This window comes from Aegilops tauschii, chromosome 1 (genome assembly GCF_002575655.3).
Source record: "Aegilops tauschii subsp. strangulata cultivar AL8/78 chromosome 1, Aet v6.0, whole genome shotgun sequence".
Classification (NCBI taxonomy): Eukaryota; Viridiplantae; Streptophyta; class Magnoliopsida; order Poales; family Poaceae; genus Aegilops; species Aegilops tauschii.
The window spans coordinates 83,802,089-83,824,734 of NC_053035.3; the positions used below are offsets into that span (position 1 = coordinate 83,802,089).

Consider the following 22,646-nt stretch of genomic DNA (forward strand, 5'->3'; position numbering starts at 1 on the left):
AGACTGATGGGTCTAAAGTTGGATATGTCCTTTGCGCCATCTTTTTTCCGGATGAGGGCTATGTTGGCCGAGTTGAGCCAATGTAGGTTTGTGGTATGCAGGTTGGAAAAATTGTTGATCACTTGCATAACTTCCGGTTTTATGATGTCCCAGCACTCGAAAAAAATCCCGGTGAAACCGTCGGGGCCCGAAGCTTTATCGCCTGGGAGTTCGTTAATGGCTGCACGGACCTCGTCCTCGGTGAACACGGCACCTAGGTCCGAGAGATCATAAGTCGATGGCGGGATACAATTCCAGTTGAAGTCCTTGGAGCGCGGGGCACTCTTCTCCATGGCTTTGGTAAAGTGGCTCTGGATGATGCCCTTCTTTTGATCATGATTCATGACCCAGCCGTTATTGTGTTTAAGGCGGTGAATGAAGTTTTTCCTACGGCGATGGTTCATACGGATGTGGAAGAGAACGCGTGTTGGCATCCCCTTCTTTGAGCAACGTAATTCGCGAACTTTGCCTCTTTCTCGCCCGCTTGAGAACCGCCGGAGCCACAACTTTCCTCTTCAGCTCTTTACAGAGATTCCACTCACCGCTGCTAAGCAACGTTTGTTCTTGTGCAACATCCAGACGGAGAATGATCTCAAGGGCCACGTGGAGCTGGACTTTGTGGTTAGAGAAAATAGACTTGCTCCATCTCCTAAGACGCTGGCTTGTTTTTTAAGCTTTTTTTTAACATCGATCAACGCTGTTTTCATCCATCAAACTCACAAGAGTTTATGTTGTTAAAGAAGGTGTCGCATAATCCACGTGAGCAACGATCCGACTACCATTGATACAAGAAAAGTCCAGATACCGACATGAGCTGATGAGCATATACCGGATTGTCCAAGGGAAAAGAATCATGAGCACATTCTGGTCCTTGAGTGGGAAACGGACATAAATGGCAGTATATAGATTGCGCGTACAATCTGTTCAGTGAAAAACACGCAATTGACATAAACCCATCCGATATTAAAACAGGATATAACCTTTGTATTAAAAGCAGGAATAAGGCAAACAGCCATAATGCAGTATTTACAACCAAACCATAGACACTATACCACACCCAGCTATAGCGCGAACAGAAGATGCTGATGTCGCACGGTGCTGAAGACTGCACATTGCACAAGTCTTCTCTGAAACAGCAATTCGAAGATTGTGAACCGGGAGGTTGGAAACGAGCAAAATAGTGTAGGATACATAAGTTAAGTGGTAGATGGTTTGGTCTGTTTTGCAGTACAGAGTACTTATATAGGATTGTTAGAGTGGGAAACGGACATATAGTGTAGGATCCTAGAGCCTATAAGTATTTCACTGAAAGAGTTCTGTATTGATCCATTGTTCCAAGAATTGATTGATCAGTCACGTATTCAAGATGATTCTGGCAGTAAGAATATCCCAGCTCCTGACCTCTGCAACAACTTTAAAAGATAAGCTTACAATCTACACAGACAACCAGGGGGAAAAACCCAGTAGGGCCATTCTTACCTGAAGAATCTACCAAAACAAAATCTACATGAATGCTGACTTGGAGCAAACGTAGCTCCTCTGGATACCACCATCTACACTCCACCTGGAATGCCATTTTTCCAATAACTCCAACAATAGGCCCGTGCCAAATCATTTTTCTTTTAGACTAGAGTCCTGAGTATGGTTTTCCATATTTGCGGTTATTTAGCATGTTCTGACAGCTCGCAAAACCAATCGACTCCATTGGTGAATTGAAATGGCCTGTTGGAAGTTTCAGCGGTAGCAACAACTGAATCAGGTATTTTCATAGACATAGCTCAAGCAGCCAAAACTTTTTGCACATGACTAAGCATGCTGCTGCCATAATTCAAAGATCTCTGTTGATAGGTGGTTCAAAATAGACCTGGTTCAGTCCTGGTATCTAGTCGTATAGAAGGAATGCAAAGCAATGTTCCATCTTGGGAATCCAACATTTATATTCAGCATTTCAGCAGATGTTTCTGCTCCTCTGAGAAAAAAACAAGAGTCGCCTCCTTTCTTTCACGCATGACAGCCTCCTTGACATGTACCAATCCAGAAAACAAATTTTAGTAAGACTGCGATACTGAGGTTGATCTGCATCTAGTTGTGTGTTAAACCAGATCAAGATTTGGAACATATCCCTCCAGTCTCATCTCATCAACAAGCATGTCGAGGAGTTGATACATATCCTCCGCACCATGCTGTGGTTCATCCCCTGCATAGAATTCAAGAACTCTGCCGCTAACTTCAAGCCAGCTGCAGCCTGGAATTTTGCTGACACCTCTCTCTCTCATCAGCCCTCTCATCCGTGCAGAGTCATCTAATCTATCTGAGCTTGCATATATCTTGGATGAAACCACGTAGTTCCACGAGTTTGAGGGCTCCAGCAGCATGATCCTGTTGATGACCTTGACACTGACTTCAACATTTTTGCATTTCCGACAAGCGGCAAGCAAAGCCCCCAACATCACCGCATCCGCCTTACCAGGGATCTTCTCAATGAAATCCCATGCTTCTTCTAAATGTCCGGCACGTGCCAATAAATCAACCATGCAGGAGTAGTGCTCGATCTTGGGAATGATTTGGAACCCAGATGTCAAGGAATTGAACCAACGCCGACCATCTTTCAGCAACCCTGCATGCACACAAGCAGAAAGTACTCCTATGAAAGTGATATCGTCCGGCCGGAGCCCTTCCTCCTTCCTCATCAGTTCAAACTGCCGAATAGCTTCATGGCCTCGCCCATTAAAAGCAAGACCACAAATCAAGGCGTTCCATGAAGCTTCATTCTTGCATGGCAATTTCTCAAACACTTGTATGGCTCTGGTAAGATCTCCACACTTTGAGTACATATCCACCAAAGCAGTCCCAACGTAGACATTGCTATAGAAGCCTCTTTGTGAGGCATAGCTGTCGAGTTCGGTGCCTAGCTCCAGAGCTCCAACTGCAGCACAGGCCGAGAGCACCCCCACCAAGGTTATCTTATCTGGACGTGCCCCTGCTTGACGCATGCTGTGAAATAGGGAAATGGCTTCCTTTGACATGCCATTCTGTGCGTACCTGCGTCATCATACACACCATAGACAAATGATCAGGCAGGCCAGACAAGATTACATTCATTAGAGAATATTATTTCAAAATGAGGACCGAAGTGGATCTATCAATACTTGCCCAGTGATCAAGGCATTCCAAGCGACGTTATCCTTGTCAGCGATGGCGTCGAACACTCTCCTCGCCTCCGCCATCTCTCCGCATTTCTCGTACATCCCAACGAGAGCCGAGCCGACTAGCGATCCCACCTCCATCCCCGTGGATCTCACCCACTCCTCCAACCATCTGCCAAGCGCCAGGTCCCCGGCGTCCCTGCACGCGGCAAGCACGACCGCCACGGTCACCGTGTTGGGCGCCACCGCGCCCTCGGCGACCATCGCACGGAACATGCGCGCCGCGTCGTCCTTCATCCCCGCCGCCTGATACGCCTTTATCATGGAGTTCCAGGAGACGACGTCCCGCCGGAGGATTCCGTCGAACACCCTGCGGGCGGCGCGGGGGCGGCCGAGGTTGGAGTACATGGTGATGAGGGAGTGGACGGTGTGGTCGTGGTTGTGTAGGCCGAGCTTCTGCAGGAGCGCGTGCGCCGAGACGGCGAAGGCAGGCGCGGGGCACCGGGCCGCGGCGAGGAGGAGGAAAGGGAGCGTGTAGGCGTCCGGGCGGAGCGCGGAGCGGAGCATGCGGAGGGAGAGCTGGAGGGAGACGCGCGGGCGGGAGGCGGCGAAGAAGCGGAGGGCGACGTTGAAGGAGAAGGCGGTGGGAGCCGGGTGCGAGGCGAGCAGGAGGAGGGCGTAGTCGGCGGCGGCGGCGGTGGTGGTGGCGGAGGAGGGGGAGGAGATAGAGAGGAGCTTGGAGAGGAAGTGGTTGTACGGGAAGGGGCGGTGGTGGTGGAGGAGGTGGGCGTGCAGCTGCTTCATGGTGGAGAGGGAGTGGCATCGCGAGTGGAGCTTGGAGACGGCGGAGGAGACGGGCGGCGCGCGGGGCATCGCCGCCGGTGGCGTTTGGCAGTGCTCCTTCGGCACTTCTTCCTTCCTGCCGCCGCTGTTCCGGGCCAGACACGCACGGCCCACTTCAGGCCGGCCCTTGATTTTGCAACATGCTGTGAAGTATTTGCAATACTGTCTGCCTTGCTAGCAACAGTATAGACGACCTGATTTCCTGCAAGCAATATACACATCAGGAAAAAAAGTTCCGCTCAGATCAAGAAAAACTGGTTCCACGTGTAATGCATTGGTTCTGAATACAAAAGATTCATCATTTATGTTCCTATATTCCCGGTACAATATATTCTGGCATGCCGTTTGTTGTGTCTGGTTGGCTCTATAAACTTGTACACATGCTCCACCGCTTGTGCAGGCCCCCGTCAATTCCTTTGAGTTTCGGTCTTGCGACCGTACTTATACTTACTAATTGAACTGCAAAAATGTCTTGCAAGTATTTTGGTATGGAGGGAGTATGATTTATGTTTAACATTTGGACTGCGATATATGTCAATCGTGTGACAGATTGCAAAAGTACCACCCTGTGATCCCACGTCGCCCCGAACAGTCCGCCTCCTTCCTGATTTTCTGGGCTCCTCCCGATTATCCCCCCCTCCCCCCGCAAAAAAATAGGAAAAAGAAATGGCGACCTCCTATTCAATCCCGCGTCGTCCCGAACAACCCCCTCCTTCGATCCCGCGTCCACCATATTCTTTTCCCTGGACAAAAATATGTAAAAAGAAGGCATTGTTGGTGGATCGAACACACAACCCACATACTAAATTTAGCAACAACATCCAGTTGGGCTAGTCGGCTTTACTAACTAAAAACAATTTACACACTAATTGTATCTTGCTAAGATGAAATTAAAAAGACAGTAACTTAAAATTCAAAACGGCAGCCTCACTTGTTCGGGTATTAGGACTATGCACCCTAGTTCCATATTTTTTTTCTACATGTTTCACATCGGTTCACATAGTTCACAAACCTGGGCGTCCCTTCCCTTCTTTTTAGATGCAAAACACCACAGTGTGTGCACGTAAATTATCATGTATGGGGTTCATCTTTTATCATGCTAATTACATAGAAGTTATCGGGGTATGTTTCTGAATAACCTTTTCCCCTTGGTCAAATATTACCGTGGTGTTTGTACTTAAGTTTTTAGGTATGCGCTTCATATATTGCCATGCTATTTACATAGAAGTTACCGCGGTATATTTTTCAACAACCCCCCCCCCCCCCCCCCCCAAAGTAAAAAATGTTACCGCAGTGGTTGTACTTAAGTTATCAGGTATGGATTTGGTTTATTATCATACAACTTTTCTCCCTTGGTCAAACTTACCGTGGCGGTTGTACGTAAGTTATTAGGTATACGGTTCACATTTTAGCGTGCTATTTTCATACAAGTTACCGGGGATATGTTTTTCAACAACTTTTCCCCCCTTGGTCAAATTTAACTAGGTGTTTGTATGTAAGTTATTGTCCATGTTATTCGTATATTACCATGCTGTTTTTACATAAGTTAATTAACAGGGGTATGTTTTTCAAATAACTTTGTTTGTTTGGTATCCAATGGCATCTTGAACACCTGCATTTGGAGCGCTGAATTTGTTTGAGCCGCGTCCAGACTTGGGCACGATGGTGCCATTCGAGCAACAATGCTCAACTTCCCCATCTGGGTATCATTGTACTTGAACAACTGCGTCCAGACCGTGGCACGATGATTCACACCACGGCCGCTTGCGAGCTCTCGGGCACTTCCATCCTCAACCTTCCGTCGTCTCAGACCATTCTCGGCGCATGTGGCCGCGACCACCCTCGAGCACCTCCGTCGCGTCACGAGGGTACGGATCCGGACATACCGCGGAGGCCGTGGTGGATCTAACCGTCGGCTGACCTGGCTGCTCGATTTTGGGCCTCGGATAGGGTGATAGGGTGAGGGAAGGGGATGTGGAGATGCTAGGGGCAGCGGCGGAGGACGGCGCAAGACGGTGAGGTCGCCAGCATATGCGATAGCTGCTGGTTTGGGGTTGGGGAGTAAGTCGAAAAAGAGGACGAAGAAAGAGCACGACTGGGTTTCCCCCATGAATCGAGCGGGGATGGAGGAGGGCCGCGAACTCCGCGTGGATCTAGCAATCGGGATCAAAGGGTAGGCAGGTTGTTCGGCAATTTTGTCAAAACGATATGGTGTGCCAGATAGATATATCGTAGAAGTTATTAGGGGATGTGTTTTTCAACAATTTTTTACCTTCTTGGTTGAACTAAATACCGTGATTTTTGTATGTAACTTATCGTGCATACGGTTTGTAAATTATAGTGCTATTTTCACATATGTTGTCAGGTGGTTATGTTTTTCAACAATTATTTACATCATTGTTGGGGAACGCGGTATTAATTTTTTTACCTACGATCACGCAAGATCTATCTAGGAGATGCATAGCAACGAGCGTGGAGAGTGTGTCCACGTATCCTCGTAGACTGAAAGCGCAAGCGTTTAGTAACGCGGTTGATGTAGTCGAATATCTTCGCGATCCAACCGATCCAAGCACCGAACGTATGGCACCTCCACGTTCAACACACGTTCAGCTCGATGACGTCCCTCGAACTCTTGATCCAGTTGAGGCCGAGGGAGAGTTCCATCGGCACGATGGCGTGGCGACGGTGATGATGAAGTTACCGGTGCAGGGCTTTGCCTAAGCACTACGATGATATGACCGAGGTGTGTAACTGTGGAGGGGGGCACCGCACACGGCTAAGAAAAGACTTGGTGTGCCTTTGGGGTGCCCCCTCCCATGTATATAAAGGGGGAGGAGAGGTGGCTGGCCCAAGGGGGGGCGTGCCATGGGGGGAGTCCTACTTGGACTCCTGGTCCAAGTAGGATTCGCCCCCCTATTCCCACTAGGAGAAGGAGGGAAGGAGGAGGAGAAGAGAAGGAAAGGCCCCCCAACGCTAGTCCAATTCGGTTTGGGCTTGGGGGGGGGGCGCCACCACCTGGCCGCCGCCTCCTCTCTCCACTAGGGCCCATGAAGGTGTTGGGGAACGCAGTATTTCAAAAAATTTACCTACGATCACGCAAGATCCATCTAGGAGATGCATAGCAACGAGCGGGGAGAGTGTGTCCACGTACCCTCATAGACCGAAAGCGGAAGCGTTTAGTAACACGGTTGATGTAGTTGAACGTCTTTGCAATCCAACCGACCCAAGTACCGAATGTACTGCACCTTCGCGATCAGCACACGTTTAGCTTGATGACGTCCCTCGAACTCTTGATCCACTTGAGGCCGAGGGAGAGTTCCGTCAGCACGACGGCGTGGCGACGGTGATGATGAAGTTACCAGTGGAGGGCTTCGCCTAAGCACTACGATGATATGACCGAGGTGTGTAACTGTGGAGGCGGGCACCGCACACGGTTAAGAGAAACTTGTGTGTTCTAGGGTGCCCCCCTGCCCCCGTATATAAAGGAGGGGAGGGGAGGCCGGCCGGCCCTCCTAGCGCACTCCAGGAGAGGGGAGTCCTACTAGGACTCCAAGTCCTAGTAGGATTCCACCTAAGGAAGAGGGGGAAGAAGGAAGGAAGAGGGGGAAGGGAAGGAAAGGGGGGCGCCGCCCCCTTCCCCTAGTCCAATTCGGGCCCAAGGGGGGGGCGCGGCCAGCCCCTTGTGGCCCTTCCTCTTCCCACTAAGACCCATCAAGGCCCATTAGTTCCCACGGGGGGTTCCGATAACCCTTCGGCACTCCGATAATTATCTGGTACCTCACGGAACTCATCCGGTGTCCAAATAACATCGTCCAATATATCAATCTCTATGTCTCGACCATTTCGAGACTCCTCGTCATGTCCATGACCTCATCCGGGACTCCGAACAATCTTTTGTCATCAAATCACATAACTCATAATACAAATCATCATCGAACGTTAAGCGTGCGGACCCTACGGGTTCGAGAACTATGTAGACATGACCGAGACACATCTTTGGTCAATAACCAATAGCGGAACATGGATGCTCATATTGGTTCCTACATATTCTATGAAGATCTTTATCGGTTGAACCGCATAACAACATACGTTGTTCCCTTTGTCATCGGTATGTTACTTGCCCGAGATTCGATCGTTGGTATCATCATACAAAGTTCAATCTCATTACCAGCAAGTCTCTTTACTCGTTCCGTAATGCATCATCCCGTGACTAACTCATTAGTTACATTGCTTGCAAGGCTCATAGTGATGTACATTACCGAGAGGGCCCAAAGATACCTCTCCAATACACAGAGTGACAAATCCTAATCTTGATGTATGCCAACTCTACAAACACCATCGGAGACACCTGTAGAGCATCTTTATAATCACCCAGTTACGTTGTGACGTTTGATAGCACACAAGGTGTTCCTCCGGTATTCGGGAGTTGCATAATCTCATAGTCTGAGGAACATGTATAAGCCAGGAAAAAGCAATAGCAGAAAAACTAAACGATCATTGTGCTAAGCTAACAGATGGGTCTTGTCCATCACATCATTCTCTAATGATGTGATCCTGTTCATCAAATGACAACACATGTCTATGGCTAGGAAACTTAACCATCTTTGATTAACGAGCTAGTCAAGTAGAGGCATACTAGGGACACTCTGTTTTTCTATGTATCCACACAAGTACTAAGTTTCCGTTTAATAAAATTCTAGCATGAATAATAAAAATTTATCATGATATAAGGAAATACAAATACCAACTTTATTATTGCCTCTAGGGCATATTTCCTTCAGTCTCCCACTTGCACTAGAGTCAATAATCTAGATTACATAGTAATGATTCTAACACCCATGGAGTCTTGGTGCTGATCATGTTTTGCTCGTGAGAGAGGCTTAGTCAACGGGTCTGCGACATTCAGATCTGTATGTATCTTGCAAATCTCTATGTCTCCCTCCTTGACTTGATCGCGGATGGAATTGAAGTGTCTTTTGATGTGCTTGGTTGTCTTGTGAAATCAGGATTCCTTTGCCAAGGCAATTGCACCAGTATTGTCACAAAAGATTTTTATTGGACCCGATGCACTAGGTATGACACCTAGATCGGATATGAACTCCTTCATCCAGACTCCTTCATTTGCTGCTTCCGAAGCAGCTATGTATTCCGCTTCACACGTAGATCCCGCCACGACGCTCTACTTGGAACTGCACCAACTAACAGCTCCACCATTCAATATAAATACGTATCCGGTTTGTGACTTAGAGTCATCCCGATCAGTGTCAAAGCTTGCATCGACGTAACCGTTTACGACTAGCTCTTTGTCACCTCCACAAACGAGAAACATATCCTTAGTCCTTTTCAGGTATTTCAGGATGTTCTTGACCGTTGTCCAGTGATCCACTCCTGGCTTACTTTGGTACCTCTCTGCTAAACTAATAGCAAGGCACACATCAGGTCTGGTACATAGCATTGCATACATGATAGAACCTATGGCGGAGGCATAGGGAATGACTTTCATTTTCTCTCTATCTTCTGCAGTGGTCGGGCATTGAGTCAGACTCAATTTCACACCTTGTAACACAGGCAAGAACCCTTTCATTGACTGATCCATTTTGAACTTCTTCAAAACTTTATCAAGGTATGTGCCTTGTGAAAGTCCAATTAAGTGTCTTGATCTATCTCTATAGATCTTGATGCCCAATATATAAGCAGCTTCACCGAGGTCTTTCATTGAAAAATTCTTATTCAAGTATCCTTTTATGCTATTCAGAAATTCAGTATCATTTCCGATCAACAATATGTCATCCACGTATAATATCAGAAATGCTACAGAGCTCCCACTCACTTTCTTGTAAATACAGACCTCTCCAAAAGTCTTTATAAAACCATATGCTTTGATCACACTATCAAAGCGTATATTCCAACTCCGAGAGGATTGCACCAGTCCATAAATGGATCGCTGGAGCTTGCACACTTTGTTAGCACCTTTTGGAACGACAAAACCTTCTGGTTGCATCATATACAACTCTTCTTTAAGATATCCATTAAGGAATGCAGTTTTGACATCCATTTGCCAAATTTCATAATCATAAAATGCGGCAATTGCTAACATGATTTGGACAGACTTTAGCATCGCTACGGGTGAGAAAGTCTCATCATAGCCAACTCCTTGAACTTGTCGAAAACCTTTCGCAACAAGTCGAGCTTTGTAGACAGTAATATTACCATCAGCGTCAGTCTTCTTCTTGAAGATCCATTTATTCTCTATGGCTTGCCGATGGGCAAGTCAACCAAAGTCCACACTTTGTTCTCATACATGGATCCCATCTCAGATTTCATGGCCTCAAGCCATTTCGCGGAATCTGGGCTCATCATCACTTCCTCATAGTTCGTAGGTTCATCATGGTCTAGTAACATGACTTCCAGAACAGGATTACCGTACCACTCTCGTGCAGATCTTACTCTGGTTGACCTACGAGGTTTGGTAGTAACTTGATCAGAAGTTTCATGATCATCATCATTAGCTTCCTCACTAATTGGTGTGGGAATCACTGGAACTGATTTCTGTGATGAACTACTTTCCAATTCAGGAGAAGGTACAATTACCTCATGAAGTTCTACTTTCCTCCCACTCACTTCTTTCGAGAGAAACTCCTTCTCTAGAAAGGATCCATTCTTAGCAACAAATATCTTGCCTTCAGATCTGTGATAGAAGGTGTACCCAACAGTTTCCTTTGGGTATCCTATGAAGACACATTCCTCTGATTTGGTGGCAATGATTGAAGAAGTCTGTCAATGAGACTATCATCAGGAAGATTAACTCCCAATTGAGTCAAGTGGTTGTGGTACCCAGACATTCTGAGTATATGTTCACTGATAGAACTATTCTCCTCCATCTTGCAGCTATAGAACTTATAGGAGACTTCATATCTCTCAATCCGGGCATTTGCTTGAAATATTAACTTCAACTCCTGGAACATCTCATATGCTCCATGGAATTTCAAAACGTCGTTGAAGTCCCGATTCTAAGCTGTAAAGCATGGCACACTAAACTATCGAGTAGTCATCAGCTTTGCTCTGTCAGACGTTCATAACGTCCGGACTTGCTCCCGCAACGGGTCTTGCACCTAGCGGTGCTTCCAGGACGTAATTCTTCTGTGCAGCAATGAGGATAATCCTCAAGTTACGGACCCAGTCCGTGTAGTTGCTACCATCATCTTTCAACTTAGCTTTCTCTAGGAACGCATTAATATTCAAAGGAACAGTAGCACGGGCCATTTATCTACAACAACATAGACATGCAAAATACTATCAGGTACTAAGTTCATGATAAATTAAAGTTCAATTAATCACATTACTTAAGAACTCCCACTTAGATAGACATCCCTCTAGTCATCTAAATGATCCCGTGATCCATATCAACTAAACCATGTCCGATCATCATGTGAGATGGAGTAGCTTTCAATGGTGAACATCACTATGTTGATCATATCTACTATATGATTCACGCTCGACCTTTCAGTCTCAGTGTTCCGAGGCCATATCTGCATATGCTAGGCTCGTCAAGTTTAACCCGAGCCGCGTGTGCAAAACTGGCTTGCACACGTTGTATGTGAACGTATAGCTTATCACACCCGATCATCACGTGGTGTCTCGGCACGACGAACTGTCGCAACGGTGCGTACTTAGGGAGAACACTTGTACCTTGAAATTTAGTGAGGGATCATCTTATAATGCTACCGCCGTACTAAGCAAAATAAGATGCATAAAGGATAAACATCACATGCAATCAAAATAAGTGATATGATATGGCCATCATCATCTTGTGCCTTTGATCTCCATCTCCAAAGCACCATCATGATCACCATCGTCACCGATTTGACACCTTGATCTCCATCGTAGCATCGTTGTCGTCTCGCCAACTATTGCTTCTACGACTATCGCTATCGTTTAGTGATAAAGTAAAGCAGTTACATGGCGATTGCATTTCATACAATAAAGTGACAACCATATGGCTCCTGCCAGTTGCCGATTACTATTACAAAACATGATCATCTCATACAACAATTTATATATCATCATGTCTTGACCATATCACATCACAACATGCCCTACAAAACAAGTTAGATGTCTTCTACTTTGTTGTTGCAAGTTTTACGTGGCTGCTGTTGGGGATACACATAACAGTTAGGCCCACGAAGGGTCGAAATATCGTAAAGCATGGGGTCCACACAACATGTGGGTCCAAATAAATTTCATACAGACATACTATCACTCGGACAAGCAACATACTATCCACTCGGACAAGCAGCATACTATCCACTCGACCAAGCAGCATACCATCCACTCGGATAACAGTTCACCACTCGACCGTACGACTCACTCGGGCATACGAAGACCATCAGGCAACAAAGCAGTCAAAGCATCATTCTCATAGTGAAGGCTTGGTAGTGAGCTGGCATTAGGGCATTCATGCCCACTTTGTAACATAGGAGGTGAGGGGGTGGCACACTCTATATAGTCCACCCCACACTACTAGACTTGGGTAGGCTCTCATTTTCTTCCCCTCTCTCTCTCTTTCTTGCCATTAGTCTCAGGACTTAGCTCAGGCATTACGATACGTTCTCTCTCTCACACACATTGTAATCTCTGGATACATACTCAGATAAAACAAAGCCTCCTCGGAGCACGAGACGTAGGGCTGTTATCTCCACCGCGAGAGGCCTGAACTCGCTAAAACCACCATGTCACCCATATGCATCTCGATAGATCATGCTCCTTTATCCTATCCCTTATTATTGTCGGAATCGTTCCCACGACAGTTGGCGCCCACCGCGGGGCAGGTGTCTTAGAAATTTCCGGTGAGGTTGCAATTTTCTTGATCTCCTTCATCATGGTTTCCGGCGGCGGTTTGGTTGAGGGTCGCGAGATCCGTTTCTGCGCACTTGTTTTCATCGCCAATGACTCCGCCTGGATCCAGGAGGCCCCCCTTGACATCGAGGTGCTCCCCGTCCGCGGGGCGACGCACTTTCACGCGTGCGTCCGTGGGGGACCTTCTGTGGCAGCCGTCGACTCAGTATCGATCGGCTCCTGCGACATCCTCGCTCCCCGTTGTTCGTTGTCGCAAGCGATCTGGTCGATCGCGGCTTCAGCGGTGGGTGAAGCATGTGGTGGCTCGTCAGTCGGCCACCCCTCAAGTCACAACAATCGAGCCCGACGAATCTCTCTACGGGCTATTCAACCTGTCGAGTGGCTCCGTCGAGACCCTGTCTGAGTGCGACAGCAGCGACCCTGTGGCAGAAGTCCTGATGGTCGACACGCCGCGCAGCCCGCCTGGTTTCCGCCGCAACGACGGTGGCGATGGCGGCGGCGATCCTTCGCGTATTCACGAGGAATACCATCCTGAAGCCCTCACTTCGCAGCAGAGGGATGAACTACATCGTTGTAACGTGGAGGTGCTCCACACCCCTATCATCGGGGAGACCCCCGAGGCTCGGGCCTTGGAGGCGGTGCGCCTGGCCACTTTGGCTGAGCGCACGCGACTGGAGAACCTTCAACATTCACTCGACGAACGCGCTCGACGACAGATCCCCGAGTCCAGTCGACGTCAGCTACAATTGTTCCTGCCCAAACCTCAGGTATACCGCACTCCGATTCAGAATCTTACAGTTGCAGCCCGTATAGCAGAGTCGATTCAGCCATCCCAATCAGAGGCTAGCAGAGGCCTGATGTAGATCCGAGCACTGCTCCGGGCGGCAGGCGAGCAGAACACAGCAGTTTCTCAGTCTCGCAACAGGATCCACAACAGGTCTGTGGTGGTGGATACAGTCCAGTCGGCTCACAGCCCAAAATCGCCTCTGCGGCGTGAGGGACGTGGGCACTGCCAGGAGCAGTATCTGGGTCAGAATCATGAGTAGTATGATCATCGACCCGGCCGTGAAGACCGCCGTCGAGTGCCTACGCCCCCTCCGAGGGGCAGGTCATACGCGCCCCGGCAGTATGATGAAAGGCGCCTGTATAGTGATGAGCGGAGGGTTTCAGTCGACCCAAGAGAGCCCGGGTTTGATGCAAGGTCAATTCTCGTACAAGGTCTGGTCAACAGAAACCGAGCACACGGAGAAGGGCTGGACAGAGATCGTCCGGTTGGCAGCAAAGTACATCTCTCTAGACCTGAGTGTTTCAGCAGAGCTATCAGAGCTGCTGAGATCCCTCCCAAGTTCAGGTTGGCAACAGGAGTGAGCAAGTTCACCGGCGAGTCAAAGCCTGACACTTGGCTGGAAGATTACCGAGTGGCTGTGCAGATTGGTGGTGGTAATGATGAGGTAGCCATGAAACATCTTCCCCTGATGTTAGAGCGTTCACCTAGAGCTTGGCTGAATTAGTTAACTCCGGGCAGTTATTCAGTTGGGAAGAGTTGGCCCGAGTGTTTGTCAGAACATTTGAGGGCACTTGCAAACGACCTGCAGGGTTGGCAGAACTGCAGCATTGCGTACAAAAACCGAATGAGCCTTTGAGGGATTACATCTAGAGGTGGACCACTTTGCATCATACAGTGGAGAATGTGTCTCAGCACCAAGCAGTCTGTGCCTTCAAGGAGGGCGTTCGGTACAGAGAACTTAACCTGAAATTCGGTCGGACAGGAGATATGACCCTAACCCGAATGATGGAGATAGCCACTCGGTACGCTAACGGCGAAGAAGAAGACCGACTCCGCAGTGGCAAGAGAAAACCAGTCGGCCAGGACACCGGCGGAGGTAATTCCAATCGGAAGCAGAAGAGCAAAGCCGAGCCCACAGGTCCTGGAGAAGCCGCAGTGGTGCCCCAAGGAAAATTCAAGGGAAAGCCTAAGGGGCCATGGATCCCCAAGAAAATGAAAGATCAAGCAGGAAATGATGTGCTAGATTTGCCGCGCCATATACACACTAAGAAGGATGAGGAGGGGAACCTGATTTATAAAAAACATACCACTCGACAGTGTCGATTCCTTATCCAGCAATTCCGAGAGGGCCAGCCCAGTGAGAAAGAGAAGGAATCTGATAAGGATGAGGACAAAGAGGAGGATGATGGTTACCCCAATGTCAATGCCACTTTGGTGATTTTTGCTGACGTTGAGAGCAAGAGTCGACTGAAGGTCATCAACAGAGAAGTAAACATGGTTGCCCCAGCAACAACAACATATTTGAAGTGGTCAAAGACTCCTATCACATTCGACCAGTCTGACCATCCAGCGCACGTTGCAACCCTAGGGCGGCAAGCGTTGGTGGTCGACCCGGTCGTGGGGGGCACTCGACTGACCAAGGTTTTGATGGATGGTAGCAGTGGCCTGAACATTTTGTATGCTGAGACTCTCAAAGATATGGGCATTCCGATGTCCAAGCTCAGTGAAAGCAATATGCGATTCCATGGTGTCATCCCTGGAAAGAAAGCCGGTTCACTCGGCTAGGTCACTCTTGACGTGGTTTTCGGTGATCCGAAGAATTACCGCAAAGAAAAGTTGACATTTGAAGTTGTGGATTTTCACAGTGCTTATCATGCCATTCCGGGCAGACTTGCATATGCCCATTTCATGGCTCGACCGTGTTACGTGTACCTCAAGATGAAGATGCCTGGTCCCAAGGGCGTGATCACAATCACTGGTAATCGGCAGAGAGCGGAAGAGTGCCTCTAGAAGGGCTCAAAGATTGCCGATGAACAGATGGCAGCAGTAGAAATGCAAGAATACCAGAAGAACGCAGATCCGGGTGATCTGTTACGTGCCAAGAAGCCTGCTTCAGAGTCTGCATTTCAGTTGTCTGGTGAAACCAAGCAAATTCACATTCACCCGACCAATCCCAATATTGCTCCGACTCATATTTCAACATCACTCGATAGCAAATAGGAAGAAGCGCTCATCCAGTTCCTCCGTGAGAACTGGGATATCTTTGCATGGAAGCCTTCTGACATGCCGAGTGTACCCAGGGGACTGGCTGAGCACCATTTGCGAGTCGACCCGAAAGTAAAACCTGTCAAAGAGCATCTCCGTCGGTCCGCCGTGGAGAAGAGAAAGGCAATTGGTGAAGAGGTGGCTCGACTTCTAGCAGCCGAGTTCATCCGCGAGATATACCACTTTGAGTGGCTCGCCAATGTTGTCATGGTCCCAAAGAAAGACGATTCACTTCGCATGTGCATCGACTTCAAGCATATCAATCGGGCCTGCCCGAAAGATCATTTCCCTCTGCCCCGCATCGATCAAATTGTCGACTCAACTGCGGGATGTGAGTGTTTGTCCTTCTTGGACACTTATTCCGGGTACCATCAGATCCGACTGTATGGACCCGATGGAATAAAAACAGCTTTTATCACCCCATTTGGGTGCTTTTGCTATGTTACCATGCCCTTTGGTCTCAAGAATGCTGGTGCCACATTCATGCGCATGATACAGAAGTGTCTGCTCACTCAAATCAGTCAAAATGTGGAAGCAACATGGATGACATCGTGGTCAAGTCACGTAAAGGTTCCGACCTACTGGCTGACCTCGCCAAAACCTTTGCCAATTTGAGAGGATATGATATCAAGCTTAATCCGTCGAAGTGCACATTTGGAGTCCCGGGTGGAAAGTTACTCGGATTCCTCGTTTCCGAACAAGGGATTGACGCAAACCCAGAGAAAGTTGGTGCCATCCTCCGAATGAAACGCCCAGTGCATGTGCATGATGTTCAGAATCTTACTGGTTGTTTGGCTACATTGAGCTGATTCATTTCTCGTCTCGGTGAAAAGGCGTTACCTCTTTACCGACTGATGAAGAAATCTGACAAGTTTGAGTGGATTCCTTAAGCTGATGCAGCGTTTGGAGATCTCAAAGGCCTGCTCTCCACCCAGCCAGTGCTCGCTGCCCCAATCAGCAAAGAGCCTTTACTGCTTTATATTGCAGCCACTGGACAAGTTGTCAGTACAGTGCTCACGGTCAAGCGGGAAGAAGAAGGCAAAGCCTGCAAAGTTCAGCGCCCAGTGTATTATATATATTTCTGAAGTCTTGACTCCGTCCAAACAGACATATCCTCATTATCAGAAGCTGGTTTATGGGATTTATTTGACGACAAAGAAAGTTGCACACTACTTTTTAGATCACTTGGTTTCAGTCGTCAGTGATGCTCCATTGTCAGAAATTCTGAACAACAGAGATGCAACTGGTCGAGTGGCAAAGTGGGCGATTGAACTCCTTCCATTGGATATCAAGTTTGAGGCAAAGAAAGCAATCAAATCCCAAGCAATAGCAGATTTCCTCGCCGAGTGGAGCGAACAGCAACAACCGACTCAGATTCACTCAGAACATTGGACTATGTTCTTTGATGGGTCCAAGATGCTGAATGGTTCTGGTGCTGGGGTAGTCCTGGTATCCCCGCGAGGTGACAAACTCAGCTACGTTCTCCAGATTCACTTTGATTCCTCCAACAATGAAGCTGAATATGAGGCACTTCTATACGGGTTGCGTATGGCCATTTCACTCGGCGTCTGTCGCCTAATGGTTTACAGCGACTCAGATTTAGTGGTCAATCAAGTGATGAAGGAGTGGGACATCAGGAGCCCAGCTATGACTGGCTATTGCAATGCAGTGAGAAAGTTGGATAAGAGGTTTGAAGGGTTAGAGCTCCACCACATACCCCGACTCAAAAATCAAACAGCTGATGACTTGGCAAAGATAGGTTCCAAGCGGGAGCCCATTCCCAGCAATGTGTTCTTGGAGCATCTTCACACCCTGTCAGTTCAAGAAGATCCTTTCATAGAAGAGCCCCCACAACCCAAAAGTTCCACAGGCCTGACTGAAGTCGAAATCCCAGCCGTGGTCGACCTGATCATGGAGGTTTTGGTTGTCACTCCCAACTGGACAGTGCCGTATATTGCATATCTGCTCAGGAAGGAGCTTCTGGAGGACGAAGATGAGGCCCGTCAGATTGTCCGTCGATCCAAAGACTTTACCGTGATAGGTGGTCGACTTTACAGAGAGAGTGTTACTAGAGTTGCTCAGCGATGCATCACGCCAGAGGAAGGTCGAATGATTCTCAATGATATCCAGTCGGGGACTTGTGGTCACCATGCGTCCTCTCGGACCATCGTGGCCAAAGCATACCGAGCGGGATTCTATTGGCCATGAGCAAATGAGATGGCAAAGGATATAGTCGACAAGTGCAAAGGCTGTCAGTTCTACTCCAACATGTCTCACAAGCCTGCATCGGCCCTGAAGACCATTCCACTAGTCTGGCCATTTGTTGTTTGGGGATTAGATATGGTCGGACCCTTGAGGACTGGCAGAAGTGGTTTCACTCATTTGCTTGTAGCAGTCGACAAGTTCACTAAATGGATTGAAGCCAAGCCTATCAAGAATCTCGATTCAAGCACTGCCGTCAGTTTCATCAGAGAGCTGACATTCAGATATGGAGTCCCTCATAGTATCATCACAGATAATGGCTCCAACTTCGATTCTGATGACTTCAGAGCATTCTGTGCCTCCCAAGGAACCCGGGTGGACTACGCATCTGTCGCACATCCACAGTTGAATGGGCAGGCAGAGAGAGCAAGTGGTTTGATCCTCCAAGGGCTAAAACCCCGGTTGATGCATGACCTCAAGCATGCGGCAGGTGCGTGGGTAGACGATTTACCCTCAGTTCTTTGGGGATTGAGAACAACACCAAATCGGTCGACTGATCGGACTCCGTTCTTCATGGTCTATGGGGCTGAAGCCGTGCTGCCGAGTGATTTGCTTCACAACGCACCCCAAGTAGAACTTTTCTCAGAAGCAGAAGCAGAACAAGCTCGACAAGATGCTGTTGACCTTCTGGAAGAAGAAAGAGAGATGGCCATGATCCGATCGACCATTTATTAGCAAGACCTCCGCCAATTCCATGCCAGAAACATGAGAGGTCGAGCATTTCAGGAAGGAGACTGAGGGAGTCCTGGACTAAGGGGTCCTCGGGCGTCCGGCCTGTTGGACATGGGCCGGACTAGTGGGCTGTGAAGATAAAAGACCGAAGACCCTCTCCCGTGTCTGGATGGGACTCTCCTTGGCGTGGAAGGCAAGCTTGGCGTCCAAATATGAAGATTCCTTTCTCTGTAACCGACTTTGTACAACCCTAGTCCCCTCCGGTGTCTATATAAACCGGAGGGCTTAGTCCGAAGGACAGATATAGTCATACAGGCTAGACTTCTAGGGTTTTAGCCATTACAATCTCGTGGTAGATCAACTCTTGTAATACTCATACTCATCAAGATCAATCAAGCAGGAAGTAGGGTATTACCTCCATAGAGAGGGCCTGAACCTGGGTAAACATTGTGTCCCTTGTCTCCTGTTACCATCGACCTTAGACGCACAGTTTGGGACCCCCTACCCGAGATCCACCGGTTTTGACACCGACATTGGTGCTTTCATTGAGAGTTCCACTGTGCCGTCCTCAAAAGGTTTGATGGCCCCTTCAATTATCTAGAACAATGCTGTCCAAGGAGAAGTCTTCCTTCCTGGACAGATCTTTGTGTTCGGCGGCTTCGCACTGCGGGCCAACTCGCTTGGCCATCTGGAGCAGATCGATAGCTACACCCCTGGCCGTCAAGTCAGATTCGGGAGCTTGAACTACGTCGCGGATATCCGTGGAGACTTGATCTTCGACAGAGTTGAGACCACGGCAGCCGCTCCCCGTCACCACGATGAACATGACTTAAATCTGTCATCGGACCATACCCAGGAGATAGCACCTATAACTGCTCTAGGCTTAGATCTGGAGCAGATCGCGCCACCCGAAGACGGGAAGCTCAACCCCGCCACAGATGCCGTAGTCTTAGCGGCGTCAGAGCCGCACACAGACCCAACCTCGAGTGGAATCTGTGTCACCGGAGCCTCGGACTCGTTTCCGGTTACAGGTTCCAAACCATGTGCGTCCACGTGCGTCGAGCTCGATTAGTCATCGATCGTTGAATTCAGCTCCGCGGACATTTTTCGGCACTCGCCTTTGGGCGATGTATTAAACCCGTTAAAAGCATTATCCTTGGCAGGGGGCTCACAGCCGAATTATATCCGGTTCGAACTGGAGGTTGATGACGGCGAATTTCGCTTCCCACCCACCGCCCACTTCATAGCCACTGTCGAAGACTTAACCGAAATGCTCAATTACGGCTCCGAAGACATCGACGGTATAGAAGACGACGGCGATGAGGAGCAGGGCCAAAACCCGTTGTTTACCGGACGCTGGACGGCCACCTCTTCTTCCGACGTGTACATGGTGGATACACCTAAAAGAACTAACGACGATGACAAAGAAGATCCAGTCGAGGATAAACCTCCCGAGACACAGCCAAAGCGCCGGCGTCAGCGGCGCCGCTCTAAGTCACTTCACGGAAGAGACAGCAATACCAGCACGGGAGAAAACAATACTCCGGACGATGCCGAAGATAATGAAGACCCCGTTGAGATAGCTTCCGAACAGGAGGAACATGAAAATGGGCAAGTTAGCCCTGATGAACAGGCCATACACGATGACTCGAAGGACAGTAATTATCTTCCACTCTTCGAGGATGAGGTGAGCCTCGGCAACGAGGATTTTATCGTGCCTGAGGAACCTCTCGAGTAGGAGCGCTTTAAGCGCCGGCTAATAGCCACTGCAAGGAGCCTGAAAAACAAGCAGCAGTAGCTTCAAGCTGACCAAGATCTGCTCAACGATAGATGGACTGATGTCCTGGCAGTCGAAGAATACGGCCTCAAGCGCCCAGCCAAAAGTTACCCGAAGTGCAAATTGCTACCTCGGTTCAATGATGAGGCGCCGGAGCCCATACCATCATCGCACAATGCGGCTGACCGACCACCATGCGGTCGGGACAAAGCGGCAACTCAAGCCGAACACCAGCCCGCCCCACCTCACCGTAAAGGCAGAGATAAAACAGCTTGGGGTTATACATATGACCTTCGGCAGGACCTGGACACTAGAGAAGAACATACCAGATCGATCTACGATCGCGAGGACGCGCCCTGACACGCGACAACGGCCATCCATTCGGACGTGACAAGCCTAGTCACGCCCGGGCCGAAAACCGCAGACAGACTCCATCTGAGCTACATCGCGATGTGGCCCGATATAGAGGCGCCGCACACCCCCTTTGCTTCACTGATGAAGTAATGGAGCATGAATTCCCAGAAGGGTTTAAACCCGTGAATATCGAATCATATGATGGAACAACTGATCCCGCGGTATGGATCGAGGATTTTCTTCTCCATATCCATATGGCATGCGGAGATGACCTTCACGCCATTAAATACCTCCCACTAAAACTTAAAGGGCCAGCTCGGCACTAGTTAAACAGTCTGCCTGAAAACTCTATTGGCAGCCGGGAGGATTTGGAAAGACGCCTTTCGCGACAACTTCCAAGGTACATATGTCCGGCCACCAGATGCCGATGACTTAAGTCACATAGCTCAATAGCCCGGAGAGTCAGCCAGGAAATTCTGGACTAGGTTCCTAACTAAAAAGAACCAGATCGTCGACTGTCCGGATGCCGAAGTCCTCGCGGCCTTTAAACACAGCATCCGCGACGAATGCCTCGCCCGCCACCTTGGCCAAGAAAAGCCGAAGTCCATGGCAGCCCTCACGGCACTCATGACCCGCTTTTGTGCGGGTGAGGATAGTTGGCTGGCCCGTAGCAAAAACATGGCAAGCGAAGCGGGCACCTCCGAAGTAAAAAACAGCAACGACAAGCTCTGACGCAACAGGCACAAACGTCGAAGCAATGGTGACGATACCGATGACACGACAGTCAACGCCGGATTCAGTGGCTCCAAGTCCGGTCAGCGGAAGAAGCCATATAAAAGAAACAACCTGGGACCATCCAGCTTGGACCACATACTCAACCGTCCGTGCCAGATCCATGGCACCCCAGACAAACCAGCCAATCATACCAACAAAGATTGTTGGGTTTTTAAACAGGCCGGCAAGTTAAATGCCGAGAACAAGGAGAAGGGATCGCAAAGCAAGGACGATGATGAGGAGCCCCAGCCACCGAACACAGGGGGACAGAAGAAGTTTCCCCCTCAGGTCAAAACGGTGAACATGATATACGCTACCCACATCCCCAAGAGGGAGCGCAAGCGCGCGCTCAGGGACGTCTATGCGGTAGAGCCAGTCGCCCCAAAATTTAATCCATGGTCGTCATGCCCGATCACCTTCGACCGTCGGGATCATCCGACCAGTATCCATCACGGTGGTTCGGCCGCACTGGTCCTTGACCCAATAATTGATGGATTCCACCTGACGCAAGTCCTCATGGATGGTGGTAGCAGCCTCAACCTGCTCTATCAGGATACAGTGCGGAAAATGGGCATTAATCCATCACGGATAGGGCCCACAACAACTATCTTTAAAGGAGTCATACCAGGTGTAGAGGCCCGCTATATGGGCTCAATCACACTAGAGGTTGTCTTCGGATCTCCGGACAACTTCCGAAGTGAAGAGTTAATCTTCGATATCGTCCCCTTTCGCAGCGGCTATCATGCACTGCTTGGACGAACCGCATTTGCTCGATTCAATGCGGTGCCACACTATGCTTATCTCAAGCTCAAGATGCCCGGACCACGCGACGTCATAACAGTTAATGGAAACACGGAACACTCCCTCCGTA

General features: G+C 48.9%; 1 protein-coding gene across 2 annotated transcripts; it reads right to left on the reverse strand.

Moving 5' to 3' along the window:
* Nucleotides 1-1,000: 1,000 nt before the first annotated feature.
* Nucleotides 1,001-4,172, reverse strand: LOC109756402 (pentatricopeptide repeat-containing protein At2g34400). Of its 2 annotated transcripts, XR_002231238.4 has the most exons (3): nt 3,193-4,172; nt 1,519-3,081; nt 1,001-1,442 (listed from the first exon to the last, which is right to left on the reverse strand). XR_002231238.4 is itself a non-coding variant. In XM_020315248.4 (2 exons), the coding sequence occupies exons 1-2, from the start codon at nt 4,056-4,058 to the stop codon at nt 2,133-2,135; spliced, it is 1,815 nt and encodes a 604-aa protein (XP_020170837.1). In that variant the 5' UTR covers nt 4,059-4,167; the 3' UTR covers nt 1,001-2,132. The 2 variants fall into 2 exon arrangements, 1 of the variants encoding a protein (XP_020170837.1); XM_020315248.4 differs by having other exon boundaries at nt 1,001-3,081; nt 3,193-4,167.
* Nucleotides 4,173-22,646: the final 18,474 nt, after the last annotated feature.

Bases quoted from the DNA above. Each gene is read 5' to 3' on its own strand.
- LOC109756402 (XM_020315248.4), bottom strand. From the start codon at position 4,058: ATGCCCCGCGCGCCGCCCGTCTCCTCCGCCGTCTCCAAGCTCCACTCG. The intron at 3,082-3,192 runs GCAAGTATTGAT...ATGATGACGCAG, and splicing joins TGGAATGCCTTGATCACTGG to GTACGCACAGAATGGCATGT.